This window comes from Lontra canadensis, unplaced genomic scaffold (assembly GCF_010015895.1).
Source record: "Lontra canadensis isolate GAN:19392208 unplaced genomic scaffold, GSC_riverotter_1.0 scaffold160, whole genome shotgun sequence".
NCBI lineage: Eukaryota > Metazoa > Chordata > Mammalia > Carnivora > Mustelidae > Lontra > Lontra canadensis.
Window position 1 is genome coordinate 33,833 of NW_022631154.1, and position 17,968 is coordinate 51,800.

Below are 17,968 nucleotides of genomic sequence, written 5' to 3' on the forward strand. Positions count from 1 at the left end.
TGCATGTATCTTTCTGAATTAGTGTTTCAATTGTCTTTGGATAACTACTCAGTAGTGGAATTACTGGATCGTAAGGTATTTTTATTTTTTATTTTAGAGGAACCTCCACATTGTTTTCCACAGTGGCTGCACCAGTTTGCAGTCCCACCAACAACAGTAAACAAGGGCTCCTTAGGCCCCAATCTTAATTATTTGCTGGCTGCCAAAAAATTTCTCCAATATGTTAGCTGATAATAAAACTGACTAGTAACTAAAGCTTTGGTTGATGGATAAGGGTTTAAGCCATTATCTTTTCCTACTTGATTGCTCTGTTATGTGGTTCAAGTCTACTACAAACAAAAAGCCCAATGATCTACAGTGAGTAATCCTGACCACTGGAAGCCAGTCAATCTGAGTGGCATCTTGTTGGGGGAGGGGGTACTTGTTCCCCCTGAAATCTTGGGGGAATTGGCCACCTCCTCTTCTCCCCTTGGGCACAGAGTACTTCTGACTTCTCCAAAGAACCCCTTCCTCACAGCTGATCTCAGGCTTCTGGGGTCAGAGGCACACAATCACCCCAGGGAGGGCTCAAGCGTCCCTGCCATGTTTATGCAACAATTCAGTGCCTCCCGCATGCACAGGGACCCGCTTTCAGCTCCAGCTCCGTTTCAGAGATGCACAATAGACCAAGCTAAGAACTCTGGTTTACAGATTCTGGTGACAGCTCCCAAGCCCCATCTCCATCACTAGCACCTCTACCCCATCACCTAAGTGGGCATAACAGAAAATTTCCCAAGGCATAGCCTGGAAACTCAGCTTGGGGGTGGATACTGGTGAGAGGTGCTCCTTTCATCGCTGGCCTTCCCACTCTACCAGAGTGAAGATCAGGGGGTGATCATGGATAAGCAGAGGGTTCACCACCCAGGGTAGCATTTCAGTGCCCTCTTCTGTGACTTGAGTGACCCATTTGCCTATGCCTTTCTTATTTCATCACATTGGGTGGTTGAATCCAGAACGAGACGGAAAGCTTCCAAAATCTCAGGAGAAATTACAAGTGTGGGACCTGGGGGGCTGTTAGGATTACTTAAGGCTGGGCTCTGGACACCCACCTATGGCCTCACCACACACAGAATCCATCTCTCTCCCTCACACTTGCACGTCTACTTAGTTATCTCCCTAACTTCCCGAGAGTCACATATAAGACATTTTGCTCTAAACTAAACTTTAGTGCCCAGTGTGAGGGGTACCTAAGTGACTCAGTCAGTCAAGCATCTGTTTGCATCTTGGTTTTGGCTCGGGTCATGATCTCCAAATCATGACATCAAGCCCCACGTAGGGCTCCACACTTGGCACCTGGAATGTGCTTAAGACTCTCCTCCTATCCCTCCGCCCATCCCACTGTGTGCTTTCTCTCTCTCTCTAAAATAAAAAAATAAAATCTTTAAAAAAAAAAAAAAGGAAGAAAGCAATGTGAGTTTTCCCTACACCACTCTGTTCCCTTATCTCTCATTTGGGAACAAGAGGGAAAATCATTGACTACAGTGTCCTGGGTGTTTTCAAACCCCTAAGTCCTAGAACCGAGCCTCCATGTGATGGGACTGGAAGAGAAGGGACTAGTTTGAGGAGAAGGTGGGGAGGAAACCAGATGAGTTTGCCAGCTGGAGCAAGGACAATGGAGGTTTTCCTTTCTCAGGGCTTTCCTCCCTCCACCCCCTGGAAACAACATTGGCGAGATAAAGGCAAGATAGCAAACAAGGCCTGAGGTATCAACAACGACTTTATTATTTGGCAGGGACAGCCCCAGGGCCCAGGGCTCTGCTACTCCTGGTGAATGTCTTCGTGGCTGGCCACGCCCACCTTTATCACGAGTATGAGGTACTCCTCGAAGTTAATTGCGCCATCACTATTGATATCCAACTCTTTGAACCAGGTATCTGCATCCTTTTTCTGTCAAGATGAAGGAGAAAGTAGCCGAGTGTGAAGACCTCAGAAGAGCCTAGGCGGGGCTGTCTACACAGGGTGGCCCTGGGGACCAGGGGCCTGGGACTTGTCAGCCAGAGAACCCCACCCACACCCAGCCCCTCCTCACCTTCAGGTACCGAGGGCATTCTGTCTCTAACAATTTCTTCAAGTCATCCCTGTAGAGGGCATGGTAGTTCCCCTTCTCCAGGGAGTACTTGTGGTAAACGTCAATGAGGCAGTTCATGGCACTCTCCAGTTCTGTCAGCATGGTGCCTAAGAGTCTGACCCACCTGAAACAGGGAGCACATTGGGAATCCCAAGATGGGGACAGTGCCTCTGCCCCCAGCAGAGTGAAGACTGAAGGGAGACTCAGTACCCCATGTAAGGGCCTTGTCCTGGCCTGCACCATTCAAATAACTAAACCCAGTGGGTGGCTGTGGCTGTGATGGGAAGGGGTGTGGGAGGGGGAGGGTACACACACACACACACACACACACACACAGTGCCTGCCTTCTCTCCCTGCGTCCTCAACCAACCAACAGTGCCAGAGGACCCGGCTCTGTCTTTATCCCTGTCTCACTGACATCCTCCAGGAGCTCTGGGTCTTGCTCCAGACCTCCCTGAGCTTTCTCTCCCCTTCTCTGCTCCACGTCTGGCCCTCCCCATGGGGGCCCAGCCCCAAAGCATGGGGCAGACTGAAGCAGTCTTACTTACCAGGTCTCCCTGAAACTGAGTTGGCAGAAGATGTGCAGGGCTCAGTGTCCGCTCCCTTTTATAGCAGGCCGGGCTTTGGCCCACTGCCAGGACTCTGGGCCATGCCGAGAGAGCCCCTCCCTTCCCAAGTTGCCACAGCCTCTGGTTTCCCAACCAGGTGAATGGGGAAATCACTGCACAGAGCGAAAATTTCTGATGGGACGTGGGGGAGCAGGAAAAGCGGAAAGAGGAAGGCATCTGCCAGGCAGTAGTGCCCAGCAGGAGAAACCAGGAAGAGGCCACAGGGAAGACTGCTTTGGAGAGCCATTGGCATCATCTGGCTTGGCCAGCCAGGATGCCCACTCTTGAGCCCTCCTTACTGTTGCTGCTACTGACCCCGTGTACCGAAGGCTGTCTGTCATATCTGAAATGGAGCGGGAGCAGAAAGCATCATTTTGAGCATTTGCGTAAATAAGCACTTTTCTGCACAGCTTTCGTCAGATTCCTGGAAGGGTCCAAAGACCCCTAAAAGGTTAAGAAGACTTGTACTAGCTGCTGGATTTTAGTAGAGAAAGCTGGCCTGTTTCTACAATTGCTTTTGTTTGTGTGGTTGGACTCCATGGGATGTGTGCTGGTCTATCAGGCTCTCCTGCCACCCACACCCCTTCCCAGCTCTCTTGCTCTGGAAGCTGGGGGTGTATGGTACCCCGGGACACGGAGGCTGGGTTGAGGTCCCTGTGCATGCAGGAGGCACTGAGTTGCTGCATAAACATAGCAGGGACCCTTGAGCCCTCCCTGGGGTGATTGTGTGCCTCTGACCCCAGAAGCCTGGGCTGAAGAGGAACTCAAGTCTGTGGGGATCAGCTGGGGTGAAGGGGTTCTTTAGAGAAATCTGTTCCCAAGGGAAGAGGAGGTGGCCAATTCCCCCAGGATTTCAGGAGGAACAAGTCCCCCAACAAGATGCCACTCAGATTGACTGGCTTCCAGTGCTCAAGTCTGTGGTGCATCTCTCTTCATTACAAAGCACAGAGAGCTTCAGAACATGCCTATCAGGAAGGCAGTGCACAGAACCCACCCAGTCTGCAGCCAGGGAGGCTGACGCCCAGGAAGGTGAAGCAGTTCACCCAGAGCTTCCCAGTGCACATGTGTCAGGGCACCAAGCATCATGAGCCAGAACATGACCCAACAAGAACATGACTCTGCCGAGAAAGCTCTCCTCTCTTCCTTCCGGCATTCAGCAGATAATTAACCTGTGCCTCTCCAGGACGTAGGCCATCATCGCCTCCTGGAGGAAGTAGATGGGATTAGCTTCCCTCTCCTCCATGTTTCCACAGCCCTTCAGGCTTCATTGTATCATTAACTTTAGAGCTGTGTGACTTTGGGTCAATCACCCTCTCTGTGCCTTAGTTACCACAATCATTACAAAGAGATTAAAAATAGAGTCTACCTGCAACCTACAGAATGGGAGAAGATATTTGTAAATCATACATCTGATAATGGGTTAGTATCCAGAACATATAAAGAACACCTACGACTCAACCACAAAATTACCCCAATTAAAAAATGGGCTGGGGGGACGCCTGGGTGGCTCAGTTGGTTGGACGACTGCCTTCGGCTCAGGTCATGATCCCGGAGTCCCGGGATCGAGTCCCGCATCGGGCTCCCAGCTCCATGGGGAGTCCGCTTCTCCTTCTGACCTTCTCCTCGCTCATGCTCTCTCACTGCCTCGCTCTCAAATAAATAAATAAAATCTTTAAAAAAAAAAAAAAATGGGCTGGGACGCCTGGGTGGCTCAGTTGGTTAAGCAGCTGCCTTTGGCTCAGGTCATGATCCCGGGGTCCTGGGATCGAGTCCCACATCGGGCTCCTTGCTTGGCGGGGAGCCTGCTTCTCCCTCTGCCTCTGCCTGCCATTCTGTCTGCCTGTGCTCGCTCTCTCTCTCTCTCTGACAAATAAATAAATAAAATCTTTAAAAAAAAAATGGGCAAAGGACTTGAATAGACATTTCTCCAAAGAGGACCTGCAAATAAGTACATGAAAAGATGCTCCACATCTCTAATCATTAAGGAAATGCAATCAAAACCACAATGAGATATCACCTCAGACTCATGTGATTGCCTGCTATTGACAACAACAGAATGACAAGTGCTGGGGGGGTTGCAGAAATTGGGGCCCTTGTACACTGTTGGTGGGAATGTAAAATGGTTCCACTGCTGTGGAAAACAGTGTGGCGGTTCCTCAAAAAGTTCGAAACAGAATTACTATATGACCCAGTCATTCCCCTTCTGGGTCTACATCCATAATAATTGACAGCAGGGCCTCAAAGAGATATTCATACATCCGTGTTCACAGCAGCATTATTCACAGAAGCTGAAATGGAGAAACCAACCAAGTGTCCATCCAAGGATGAAGGAATAAACGAAATGCGGCATATTCACATAATGGAATATTATTGGCCTCAAAGAGGAAGGAAGCTCGGACACTTGATACAACACGGATGAACCTTGAGGCCATCACGCTACATGAAATAGACCCGTCACAAAAAGACAAGTATGCTTTAATGCCACTTACATGACATCCCTAGGGCAGCAAATTCATAGAGACAGAGAGTAGAATGGTGGGTGTTAGGGCCTGAAGGAGGGATAATGGAGACTTAGTGCCTCTAGGGTTTCAGTTGCAAGATGAAAGCGCTCTGGAGATTGGTTGCACAACAACGTGAACGTACTTAACACAACTGAACACTTAGGTGGTAAATCTTATATTATACATATTGTGCCACAATTAAACATTTAAAACTTCTTGGGAAGCCTGAGTGGCTCAGTGGGTTAAGCTGCTGCCTTCGGCTCAGGTCATGATCCTAGGGTCCTGGGATGGAGTCCCGCATCAGGCTCCTTGCTCAGTGGGGAGCCTGCTTCTCTCTCTGCCTCTGTCAGCCACTCTGCCTGCTTGTGCACTCTCTCTCTCTCTCTCTGACAAAAAAAAACAAATAATACTTTAAAAAATTTTTTTTTAATTTTTTAAATGCTTCCTCCTGAAAAATAAATGGAATCTCCTTATATGTTATTGTAAGGATTAACAATAGATGAAAAATATTGATGATGGAGTGCCTGGGTGGCTCAGTGGGTTAAAGCCTCTGCCTTCAGCTCAGGTCATGATCCCAGGGTCCTGGGATCCAGCCCCACATCGGGCTCTCTGCTCAGCAGGGAGTCTGCTTCCCTCCCCACCCCACAAAGCCTGCCTCTCTGCCTACTTGTAATCTCTGTCTGTCAAATAAACAAATAAAATCTTTAAAAAAATAAATTAATGATTTGTGAACTTTTCTTATTATGTATTATGCTTCGATAAAAAGTGTCCCCAAAGAATGTGTGAAGTACTTGGGGCAGTGCAGTGCCAGTGAGCGCTGGGTGGGCATGTCCTCTGGCAACTGTCCAGCCGGACTGTGAGCCCTCAAGGACCCAGACCAGACCTCCCATCTCTGTCTCCCCAGGACCCAGCACAGTGCCTGGCAAACACAGTAACAGCGGCAACCATCAATAATAAGAACAAGTGGGGCGCCTGGGTGGCTCAGTGGGTTAAGCCGCTGCCTTCGGCTCAGGTCATGATCTCAGGGTCCTGGGATCGAGCCCCACACCGGGCTCTCTTCTCAGCAGGGAGCCTGCTTCTCCCTCTCTCTCTGCCTGCCTCTCTGCCTGCTTGTGATCTCTCTCTGTCAAATAAATGAATAAAATCTTTAAAAAAAAAATAAGAAGAAGAACAAGTAATAGCAAAATAACACTGGCTGGGCTTCCACCACGTGCCAGGAACTGCTGTAAGTGCTGTCCCTACGTCAGCCCATTTAATACGCTCTGTAAACTATGAGGTAGGTACTATCATAATCCCCATTTTACAGATGAGGAACTGAGGCCCACAGAGAGACACAACAAAGTGGCTTTTCTGAGGCTCTCCTTAGGATTAGTTCATGAGCCTGGGTTGGGGCTCATGCTGACCTGTCTTGTGGGGGTGAGGATGAGGTTGATGTAGATGATGTCATCCCAGACCCCTGACCCTTCAAGAGATGCCTCCCTTGGGACACGCGGCTCAGTCAGTGAAGCATCTGCTTTCAGCTCAGGTCATGATCCCAGGATCTTGAGATCGAGCCCCGCAACCCGCCCACTGCTCAGCAGGGAGCCTGCTTCTCCCTCTCCCTCTGCTGCTCCCCCTGCTTGTGCTCTCTCTCCCTCTCTGACAAATCTTTTTTATAAAGAGAGAAATATCTCCCTAGAAGTTAGTCCCCTGAGAAGAGTCCCAGTGGAGACAGTTTTCTTTACCCAGAAATTAAGAACACAAGACCCCAGGTCCAGTGGCAGAGACCCAAGGCAGACAGAAGCCATGACCTCCTCCCAGCATCATGTGCTTATCAGTAGAACTTGCTGACCAGCAAGACCCTGCAAGTTGCCCCGGAGATGCTCCCCCTGGACCACCGGGTAGAGCAGGGGGCCAGCTGAGTGACCTTGCAGAAGACGGCATCCAGAATTGGGTAAGTGCTTCAGGGGAAAAGGCAGAGCCTGTAATCAGACTGACGGACATGGGGCAACCCAGGGGGAACAGAACCTGTTCCTACCTACAGGAAAGAGTTCAGTCCTGGGTATGTGTCCCAATAGCCCAACCAACCCTGTGCCCAAGGCTGAGGAAATGAGGACACAGGGTTAGAGCCGGTGTAGAAACCCCTGCCCCCACCCCGGGAAAGGGCAGGAGTTCTAGGCTGAGCCACCCCTTTGCAAGCAGAGGTCTGCGGAAGCCAGCAGTCGGGTGAGACAGGCCAGAAGGCTCTTCCCCTGGGCCTGGGGCAAGTGGGCAGCCTGGCTCACCCGGCCATCTGCGCCTCTGTTCGTGACTCAGAAGCCCATGGGAGGCAGCACAGGGCCCAACCCCCAGGTACAGCAGGACACGCACCTCCGAGGGGCAGTGCAGACCCCAGGGAGCGTGCAGGAAGGTCGGGAGGGGGACAGCTGGGGCCCAGCCGAGTCCTGAGCGTCGGCACTGGCAGACAGCAAGTGTGCAAAGGATATCAGTGGCAGGCCCGGCCCAGGAGCCGTGAGGCAACACGGTGCTTCAGAGCTTGACTGGCCAGAAACAAAGGCCCCGGTTCAGCCCACAGAGCACTGCCCTGCTGTGGCACACAGACCCAGCTCGGGGAGGGAACCCAACCACGTCCTGTAAATGACACCTGCCCCCCGTATCCGGCACAGGGGCAATGGTGACTGCCCATTATTCTTGGAAAACTCCTCATTGCTGTCACAGTACTCTGAGCACAGGGATTCTCAGACCACCCTCTGAGAAGAAATCTGCCCAGGGCCTAAAGGCAGAGCAGACTGACCCAGAGAGATTTTGCATCAGATCCCTGGATGCCCAGAGAGAGAGAGAAAAATAAACAGAAAGATGGGCAGGGGCAGGTCGCTGCTGGGAGGGGTCAGAGACCATAGGAGGACTTGGATGGTGAGTCACAATAGCCCCGAGTGGAATAATGCCCACATCAGCCTTAATTAGTAAAACCCAGACCCAACCCTTCTCTCCTCCAGGAAGACTTCCCTGATTGACAGTAGCCTAGGTTCCACTCATGTCTCTTCACAATACAGGCTGGCGTGTTGCCCTTTGCCCTAGTCCCTGTCTCTGACTCAGCACGTTCGAAACCCACCTCACAATCTTTGCTCTCAGAGCATCTCCAATGCCACCCAGCCCATGCCAATTACCCACATCATCCTCCGGTCCTGCCTGGCACCTTCGCAGGCCCACGCCACTCCTCCTCTGCACCCATCCTACCCTGATTCCTTGGGACTCCTCCAGAGCAAGGAGACCCTCCCAGAGAGTCTTTGTACAGTGTGCCTTTGCCCTCCTGGCTCCTGTCCCATTGTGTATGAGAGGTCAGAACAGTACCAGTGAGGCCTGTCAGAGAGCCAGTTCCCCAAGAGAAGAGAGTCCCCCCCACTCAGACTGGAGCTCTGGAGGCTGGGGGCTGTCTCCCCCCTCAGACAGGGGCTGGAGGCGATGACCCCCAAGGGAGCAGCCAACCTCCTCTCTGGACCCACAGCAGATACCCAGAACTATGACCAAGGAATTCCCAGCATGTTTGTGGGATGGCTTTATTCTCTTCCCTCACAGCTACGCATTGCACACACGTGTGCACAGGGGCGTGCCCGTTCAGGCACATGCCAACAAGCGAGGCAGAGCTCTGCAGTGGCTCCGGCTCCAACTCCTGGGCAGCACCTGCGGGCTGGGCGGGCGGGCGCATCTCTATCAGTGCGGGCTGGGCAGACGGGTGCGTCTCTATCAGTGCAGGCTGGGCAGGCGCGTCTCTATCTAGTGCAGACTGGGCAGGCGCGTCTCTATCTAGTGCGGGCTGGGCAGGTCCACGCATCTCTATCTAGTGCAGGCTGTGCTGGGCGCAGTAGCAGGTGCACAGCCGCCGGTGGTACAGCAGGTGGTAGTCCGTCAGCAGCCGGCCCAGGACAAACAGGAACTCGTCGAAGCAGATCTGCTTGTCCTTGTTCTTGTCTGCTGCCCGGAACAACTCTGAGAGGTAGTAGGGCTCCTTCCGGCCCTGGGGAGGGGCACGGAGGTCAATGCCTGCCTGGCACTCCCCCCCCACCTGCCCCACAGCCATTGGCCGTGCCTCCACCATCCTGCAGGGCCCAGCCGCCCCCCACCCCACCCCACCCCCCTCAGGTGGAGGCCAGGACAGCACATGGGGCAGCATCAGACTCCGAGGAGGAGAGGGGACAGGGGCCTCTGCAGGCTCCACGCGGGGCTGTGTGGGCGGACCGTGGGGCCTGGGTACCACTGGCCCGCTGCTTGGCCATTGCTGCGCTGTGCTGAGTGGCCTCGGGCCTCCTGACGCCCCCCGACCACCAGTGGTGGCTGCTTAAGCCTGTCTTCCCAGCTCCCCTGGGAGCTGCCCAGCAGCGATAGCCTGGCCCAGGGGCTTCATGATGGAAGGCAGTGCCCCCTCCTGCACGCAGGGAGCTCCCCAGGGCACGGCCCACCTGCCCCTCGTGTCTGCATCTCCAGGACTATTGCAGGGAAACCAAGGAGGGGGATCAGATGTCTGCATGCTGTGGCATCTGCCCAGGAATTGTTTATGACACGGAGCCTGTGTCGCCTGTGGAAAGTGCTGCATGAGGGAAAGACGAAGTCCTGGATCCTGGGGCTGGCCAGCACGTCCCAGAGCGGGCGGGCTGGAGGGCTGCGGGTCGGGAATGCTAGAGGGGAGAAGCCAAAGCACTTGAGATGGAAGGGACAGCTGGAAGGAAGGCGGGGTTCAGCAGGCAGCCCAGAGAGGAGAAGGAGCCCCAGGCAGGGCCTCAGAGCTGGTTCCGGCAGGATTTGGCCGGTGGGTGTGGGGACCCAGAGTGGAGTCCTCTGGAAGCCTCTGGGGAAGGGAGTTGTTGCTGGGGGGGCCTGGAGGGGAGCCCTACCCCGCGGGCAGGTTTGCACGTCTATTTCCCCCCCACCGCCCACCACCATCTAACTCAGCTAATCTTATCTCCTCTGCTCAACTGGTTGAACTGAGCCCTGGAGCTTCCGGCATGGGAGGCCTCTCGCTGGCTCCCCTCCGCTCAGCGCCCCCACCACCTCAGGCTCAGGCTGCTGTCTGTCTGCCCCGTGCCCTGTGCTTCTGACTGTCCCTGAAGGCCCTGTTCCCTGGGCGGGGCTGTGAGCCCCAGGTGAGAGGGTCTGGCCGTCCTTGCCCAGCCCCACAGTATAGGTAGTTGGCCCTGGAAAGAAAGTTACCCTAGTCCCCTTTGTGACCCTCACAACAACACTCCAATAAACCCAGGGCAAGACCCTCCTCTGATGTTTCCCAGAGGTAGGTAAGGGAACATGCCAAGGAGGCAGTGCTCCTTCTGGAAGGTGGTGGCCTCCAGTCAGGGCCCGGACCTGAAGTCCTCTGGAGATGACGGTCCAGAGACCTCTGAGGCACAACACCGAGGGCAGAGGGCAGCAACCCGGACATTCCTGCCAGCCTTGCAGCCCCCAAGACGCCTGATAATACAAGGCCTGATCGGGGAGAAGACGCGCAGGCCTGACAAGGTTTCCGAGTTCCCGCGCTGATCCAAGAGCCTCTGCTGGCCCTTCGGACAGCAGCTGGAAGGAAACACTACATTTCCTCCCCTACCTGGCTTCTGCCCAAACTGTCCTCACCCCGGCACGGTGACGGGGAGGTTTGTACTAGTCCCAGGAGAGGGGGCCTGGGGCTAAAAGGGCAGGTTTGGGGCAGGATCGCTGACTGAATGGGGCTGAGGCCAGACGGGAGACTTCGGACCTATTCCCTCAGGAAACTGGATGAGCCCAGATAAGCAGGTTGGAGTCGGGACTAAGTCTCACGGACCGACCGCGTCTGGGCTGCTGTGGGGCCGGCAGGGAGTTTCAGGAGAGGGAGGAGGAGAAATAAAGCTGGGCCACATCCACCCTCCCTCTGCCAGGGACCCTGCCCTCCCAACTCCCTCACCTCTCCTCACCTAAGGAGGAATTCTCCTGGGAGATGGCTCCCCATACCTCTATCCTCACCACTGGCTTCCACCCCACCACCCACCCTACACTTCACGCCCACCTGACCCCAGACCCCACCCACCAGGCTCTCCATGAAGTGGGGTACATTGTCCATAAGCAGAGCCTTCAGCTCCTCCAAGGTCAGGGTCTCCACATCCCCCTCCCGGGCGGCGTACTGATGGTAGCAGGCGATGATCTGGAAGAGGGATTCCTCCATGGGCGTGTGCATCACGGCGGCTGGGCCCTGGCGGGGACGGGAAGTGGCTCTGGAGATGAGATGTATCCCTGGAGCGCTGGGGACAGTGGAGCTGAGGGGAGAGCAGCACCTTGGTCAGGCCAGCCCAGGGAAGATGGGTGCTTCCTCTCGCTCTGCCCGCCTTCCCGCACCGTGTCCCAGGTGCCCTCCCTGCACTCCCTCCGCCCCCCTGCAAACCCTTCAAGCTCGCAGGACAGGGCCCTGTCCCTCCCCGGAGACCTCGGGCTGTGCTCTCGGCCCCTAGACCCTACTCTCAACGTAACAGTCACCAGAAATCAAGAAGGAGAAGAATGCGGACTCCGTGGTGCAAGACACAAATGGAGTCCCCCATAGTGACCTCAGGAGGTGTGACCCATCCGGAGCCAGATTCAAACCCGCTAGAGGACCACAATTACCCTCTGGGACACCCATGCTGGGAACGCGTTCCCAAAACAGGCCAGCCGCCCATCCCTGCTTCCTGGGACCGGCCCCCCACCTCCACCGCTCTCAGAAGTGCTGACCTGGGCTGAGGGGACAGGGCTGCTCCGAATCCAGTGCCGGCCTGTGATCCGTCCTAGCGATGCCGCGGTGCTCAGCAGGAGCCGCTGCGGCAAGCGGGGGCCCAGCCAGCAGGTGCTACCTCCTGCCCATCCCGGCCGCCCGCGTCCTGACCCTTCCGGTTCTCCAGCAGCTCCCCGAGCCCTGACCGCATTCCTGAGATGACGTCACAAGACACTTGCTTCCTGCGATTAACTCGACCAGTTTCAGGGACCCGCCTTCCCTCCGAGCCGGACCTGAGGCGTCTCCGAACCGCGGGGCGCCTCGCTGGCCACGTCCGCCTCCGAGCGGCTCCCCCGGGCTCCGGGGCGTGGGCGGGGCCGGACACACGCAGCCGGTCCTCCCGCGCCTTCCCTCAGCGGCCGCGCCCGGCCTCCGGTCCCCACGCGCGCCCGTCCGTCCCGCAGCCACTTCCGGAGCCCCGCAGTGCGCGGGGGCCTCGTCCGGGGCCAGCTCGCGGGCTGAGGGTCCGCGGAGCGGACGGCGTCGCCCACGGCATGATGCCCCGCGAGCGCCACCAGCCCGGAGGCGGGACCGGGGCGCCCGGGAAGGAACCGCTCCAGCCCGGAGAGGAGCCGACGAAGATCTCCTCAGGGAGACGCGTCTGAGCCGGACTCGACAGAAGGGCTCCCGGCAGGGGGAGGCGCGGCGGAGGCCGCAGACCTGTGTGCCGCCCGGGCCGCCCGTCACCCCTGCACAGCAGGAAGCTCGGAGACGGTGTTCCGCGGCCGCTGCGGCGGCGGGAGGTGGGGGAGAAGGGGCGGGACCGGCTTCGCGGCGCGAAAACCGCCGCCCGCGGGGCGGAAGCGACCCCACCGCAGCGCGCCCTGCTCCGGGCGCTGCCGCCCAGACGTCTCCCGGAAGGGGGCGCCAGAGGACAGGGGACGGCGCGCGGGCGGCCTGAGGGAGGGAGGTCGGCGGGAGAGACTTGGTCCTCTCCAGCCGGCAGGGAGCGCCCTCCTCCGCCCGACGCCGCGACTGCGCCGGCCGCGCGCGTTTCCGCTCCCAGAGTGGAGCCTCGTTTCCAAAACGTGAAACAACTGGGCAGGGCCAACCTGCAGTCACAGATTCTACCTATTTACTGGGCGGAGGGACAGAGAGGACAAGCAGGCGGCAGAGAGGGAGGCCAGGCTCTCGACTGAGCGGGGAGCCCGATGCGGGGCTCGATCGCAGGACCCCGGCATCGTGACCTGAGCCGAGCCGAAGGCAGAGGCTTCGCCACCCAGGCGCCCCAGTCGCAGATATTTTCATCGAACACCTTTAATTTAGCCGTAGCTGTCCTGGGAATTTATCCCAAGAAAGCAATTAAACAGGCATTAAAAAGCAATACGGGGCGCCTGGGGGTGCTCAGCTGGTTGCACCACCGCCTTCGGCTCAGGGCGTGATCCTGGAGTCCCGCAATCCAGTCCGGCATCAGGCTCCCTGCTCTGCGGGAGTTTGCTTCTCCCTCTGACCTTCTCCCCTCTCATCTCGCTCTCGCTCTCTCAAATAAATAAATGAAATCCTTTAAAAAAAAAAAAAAAAAGCAATACGTAGTAAAATGTTCACCACTGCATTTTCTGTAGCCAAGAAACAAAATAAAAACAAAAACCTTGAAACCATCTAAGTAACAGATTCGGCATACCAAGACCTCCTCAGACCATCACGGGGTAGTGATCTGGCTGTCACTCAGAAGGAACTCCACTTCTAACCCATAGGTTGTTTGGGGGGAGGAGGTCATACTGCTCCCCGCTTCACCCTGAAGTTTCCTCAACCAGGACAAAACGAGACCCTACACCACCCCAATGCACAGTGATGACCTCCTTCCTCAACTCTGCTATAACCACCCTTTTCACCTAATGCTAGACTGTGGGCGTCTTCCCACCCACCTAATCAAGCTTGGCCTGATTTCTAAGGAATGCCTAGTGATTACTTGTTTGCATGTATCAAAATATGTTTGATTAATCTATTATCCATAGACATTTAAATTAGTTTAAATTTATACATTTCAACCAACTCTTCCTTAATATTGATATTTCTTAAGAATTTTGCCATGTGTGTTAGGTGCTGGAGAGAAGGGGGATAGAAATGGACTTACATCCCCTTCCCCAGCCAGAGCTGCCCCTGGTGTGCCCTGAACCCCAACCCCGGAACAGAGCTGCCATCCACCTCCCAAATGGAAACCCCTGAATGCCCAGCTCCATAGCTGCCCCCCCTACAGTGCCCCTGCTGTCTACTACTGCCATATGCAGACCCATGAGAGACCCTCTTAGCCATGACTTCCTTCTGCAGGGGGAAAGAACAGGGATATCCCAACAAATTTCCCCACCCTATTATAAAAGTCAATATGTGCCTTTACATATACATTAACCTGTATATGTCCATATATTTACCTTTACCTGTGAGACATGCTTTCCTGTGCTTGCACATTACTGTTTAGTGAGTTTTCATTTCAATTTTAAGAACTATCTTAAAGCATTTCTTGTAAGTCTAGTGATGAGCTCCCTGTTTTGTCTAGAAAGCAAAAGAGGAAAAACCAGGACCTATGGCTTCATGGGTGAGGGCTACCAAGCATTCAAAGAAGAATTAATGCCAATGCTTCTTAAACTCTTCCAAAAAAATAGAAGGAACACTTCCAAACTCATTTAATGAGACCAACATCACCAGATACCAAAACTAGGCACAGACACTACAAAGAGGGCAGGTGGGTGGCTCAGTTGGTTAAGCTACTGCCTTCAGCTCAGGTCATGATCGTGGTGTCAGATCAAGTCCCACATTGGGCTCCCTGCTCCATAGGGAGTCTGCTTCTCCCTCCGACCTCCCCTCTCATGCTCTCTCTCTCACTCTGTCTCTCTGTCTCTCAAATAAGTAGATAAAATCTTAAAAAAAAAAAAGACACTACAAAGAAAGAACTACAGGCCAACATCCTTGATGAGCATACATGCAAAAATGCTTAACAAAATCCTAGCAAAGTGAGCTCAGCAGCACATTAAAAGGTTCATGCTCCATGACTAAGTGCGGTTAACCCCAGCAATTCAAGGGTAGTTCAGCATTCAGCATATGTAAAGTGAAGTTATAGCACGTCAACATAATGAAAAAAAAAATACATAATGTCTGAGTAGATGCAGAAAAGGCAGTTGACAAAGTTTAACATCCTTTCACAATTAAAACTCAACAAAATAGGTACAGAAGGACCTTAACACCACATATGAAAAACTTACAGGTAACTTGATAATCAATGGTGGAAACAAACTAAACATTTCCTTCCAGGATCTAGCACAAGACAAAGACGTCTACTCTTGCCACTTCTTTTAAACATGATACTGAAAGTCCTGGTACAGAAATTAGACAAGAAAAAGAAATAAAGGCATCCATATAGAAGAAGAAATAAAATTATCTCTATTTGCAGATGACATGATCATACATAGAAAACTCTAAAAACTAAACAATAATAAACCTGTTATAAATTATAAACAAATTCAATAAGGTTGTGGGATACAAAGTAAACATACAAAATCAATGTATTTTACACAAACAACAAACTATCCAAAAAAGAAATATTTTTAAAAAGCAATCTCATTGGGATACCTGGGTGGCTCAGTTGGTTAAGCCACTGCCTTCGGCTCAGGTGATGATCCCAGAGTCCTGGGATCAAGTCCCGCATCTGGCTACTTGCTCAGCAGGGAGCCTGCTTCTCTCGCTGCCTCTGCCTGCCTCTCTGCCTGCTTGTGTGCACTCTCTCTCTGGCAAATAAATAAAAAAATCTTTTAAAAAAAAAAAGCAATCTCATTCACAATAACAAGAAAAAGAACAAAATGCATAGGAAATAACTTACTCAAAATGTTGAAAGAACTTCACATGAAAATATTGATGAAGAGAATTTAAAAGACATAGACAAATAGGGAAACATCCTATGTCCATAGATTGGAAGAATTAATATTGTTAAAGTGTTCATACTGCCCAGAGTTATCTACAGATTCAATGCAATCCTTATCAAAATCCCAACGACATTTCTTATGGAAATAGAAAACAGTCCTAAAATTCATATGGATCCACAAAAGACTCAGAATAACCTAAGCAATTGTGGGCAAAAAGAACAACGTTAGGGGTATCACACTTGCTGATTTCACAATTCATTACAAAACTACGGTAAACAACAATATGGTATTGGCATAAAAACAGAAATGAAGACCAATAGAACAAACTAGAGAACCCAGAAATAAGTCCACACGTAGGTCATGATCTTTGACAAGAATGCTGAAATGAGGAAAAGGTAGTCTCCTCAGTAAATGGTGTTGAGAAAACTGGATGCAGAAGAATGCAGAAGAACGAAGTTGGACCCTGATCTCACATCGTACACAAAAATCAACTCAAAATGGAGTAAAGACTTGAATATAAGACCTGAAACCATAAAATTACTAGGGAAGAACATAGGAAAGAGCTTCTTGACATTGGTCTGGGCAATAATTTTTTGGATGTGGAGACCAAAATCACAGCCAACAAAAGCAAAAATAGACAAATGGGATTATATTAAATTAGAAGCTCTGCACAGCAAAGGAAACAATCAACAGAGTGAAAAGGCAACCAACAGAATGGGAGAAAATATTTACAACCATATATTTGATATCCAAAATACATAAGGAAGTCATACAACTCAATAACAAAGCAAAAAAAAATTTTATGTTTTTTTTTATAATCCAACGTTGGTGGGAATGTAAATTGGTAAAGCATTACGGAAAATAGTATGGAGGTTCCTCAGAAAATTAAAAATAGAACCACCTGATGATCCCGCAATCCCACTTCTGGATATACACCCAAAAAAAATGAAATCAGGATCTCAAAGAAATAATCACTCCTATGTTCATTTCAACATTATTTAATAATAGCCAAGGTAATGGAAACAACCTAAATGTCCATTAAAGAATGAATAGAGAAAGAAAATGTGGCATATATATACAACAGAATGTCATTAGCCAAAAAGAAGGAAATCCTGCCGTTTTCAGCATGGGTGAACCTGAAGGACATTGTGCAAAGTGAAATAAGGCAGACGCAGAAAGAGAGATACTGCCTGATCTCACTGTACGGGGAATCTGAAGAAGTTGAACTCACAGAAATCATAGATAACTGGTTACCAGGGGCTGGTGGGAGGGGAAATGGGGAAATGTTGGTCAAGGAATACAAAGTTTCAGTTGTGCAAAATGAATAAATTCTGAAGATGTTATGTAAAACCAAGTGACCATAATTAATACTTTATTGTATACTTGAAATTTGCTAAAGGAGTAGACCATAAGTATTCCCACCACATTCAAAATGTAATTATATAAGGTGACTAATATGTTAATTAGCTTAATTGTGGTCATTATTTCACAATGTATTATGTATATCAAATCATCAAATTGTGCACCTTAAATATATACAGTTATTAACTGTCAAATATTTCTCAACTTAAAAGAAGAACAACACCCTATCTTCTAGAAGATTATAGTCTGGGGAAGCAGATACCTAGACAGTGTGCTTAAAAAAGAACCACAGGCTCAGTGCCAAACAGATATCCCCACAGCCACCAAGGCACAGTCCTAGCCTTCACCGCCGTCCACTTGTGAAGACCAGTCCTGAAAGCGACACCTTGCAGCACCCACAAACCACTAGAGCAAAGGACTCGCTCTCTAGTTAGAGAACAACTCACTCATTATTGGCCCTGAGACCCAAGACCTCAAGAGAATATTAAGCTGGGGGGAAGGGGTAGATTTTGAACAATTATTTTAAAAAGTAGAAATATGGCCACTTTGACACAAAGATAATAAATTGGCTGTGATGGTTAAATATTGAGGCTCCATCTGGGATTTTTACCGGTTCTCATCAGTGTTTATCTACTTTCTATTTTATGGACCCGTTTTCTCTTTACAGTTGGAACCAACTGGTATTATAGTCAGTGGCCTCACTGGGATCTGGAACAACCAGTGACGCTCTGTGCTCGAGAGGCATTAATAGATGCTTTAGAACACTTAGGGGAATGTTTGAGATGAAAGGGAGAGAG

General features: G+C 51.7%; 2 protein-coding genes across 3 annotated transcripts; both read right to left on the bottom strand.

The window, feature by feature from the left end:
- Positions 1–1,738: 1,738 nt before the first annotated feature.
- On the bottom strand, positions 1,739–2,743 carry S100A8 (S100 calcium binding protein A8). Its single transcript, XM_032845168.1, has 3 exons — positions 2,656–2,743; positions 2,069–2,231; positions 1,739–1,926 (listed from the first exon to the last, which is right to left on the bottom strand). The coding sequence occupies exons 2-3, from the start codon at positions 2,207–2,209 to the stop codon at positions 1,798–1,800; spliced, it is 270 nt and encodes an 89-aa protein (XP_032701059.1). The 5' UTR covers positions 2,210–2,231; positions 2,656–2,743; the 3' UTR covers positions 1,739–1,797.
- A 6,249-nt stretch (positions 2,744–8,992) lies between these two features.
- On the bottom strand, positions 8,993–12,177 carry LOC116859679 (protein S100-A15A-like). 2 transcript variants are annotated; one of them, XM_032845162.1, is made up of 3 exons: positions 11,916–12,177; positions 11,242–11,403; positions 8,993–9,210 (listed from the first exon to the last, which is right to left on the bottom strand). In XM_032845162.1, exons 2-3 carry the CDS (start codon positions 11,386–11,388, stop codon positions 9,034–9,036), a joined length of 324 nt encoding a protein of 107 aa, XP_032701053.1. In that variant the 5' UTR covers positions 11,389–11,403; positions 11,916–12,177; the 3' UTR covers positions 8,993–9,033. The 2 variants fall into 2 exon arrangements, with proteins under 2 accessions (XP_032701053.1, XP_032701052.1); XM_032845161.1 differs by lacking the exon at positions 11,916–12,177 and having other exon boundaries at positions 11,242–11,444.
- Between the last annotated feature and the right edge of the window lie 5,791 nt (positions 12,178–17,968).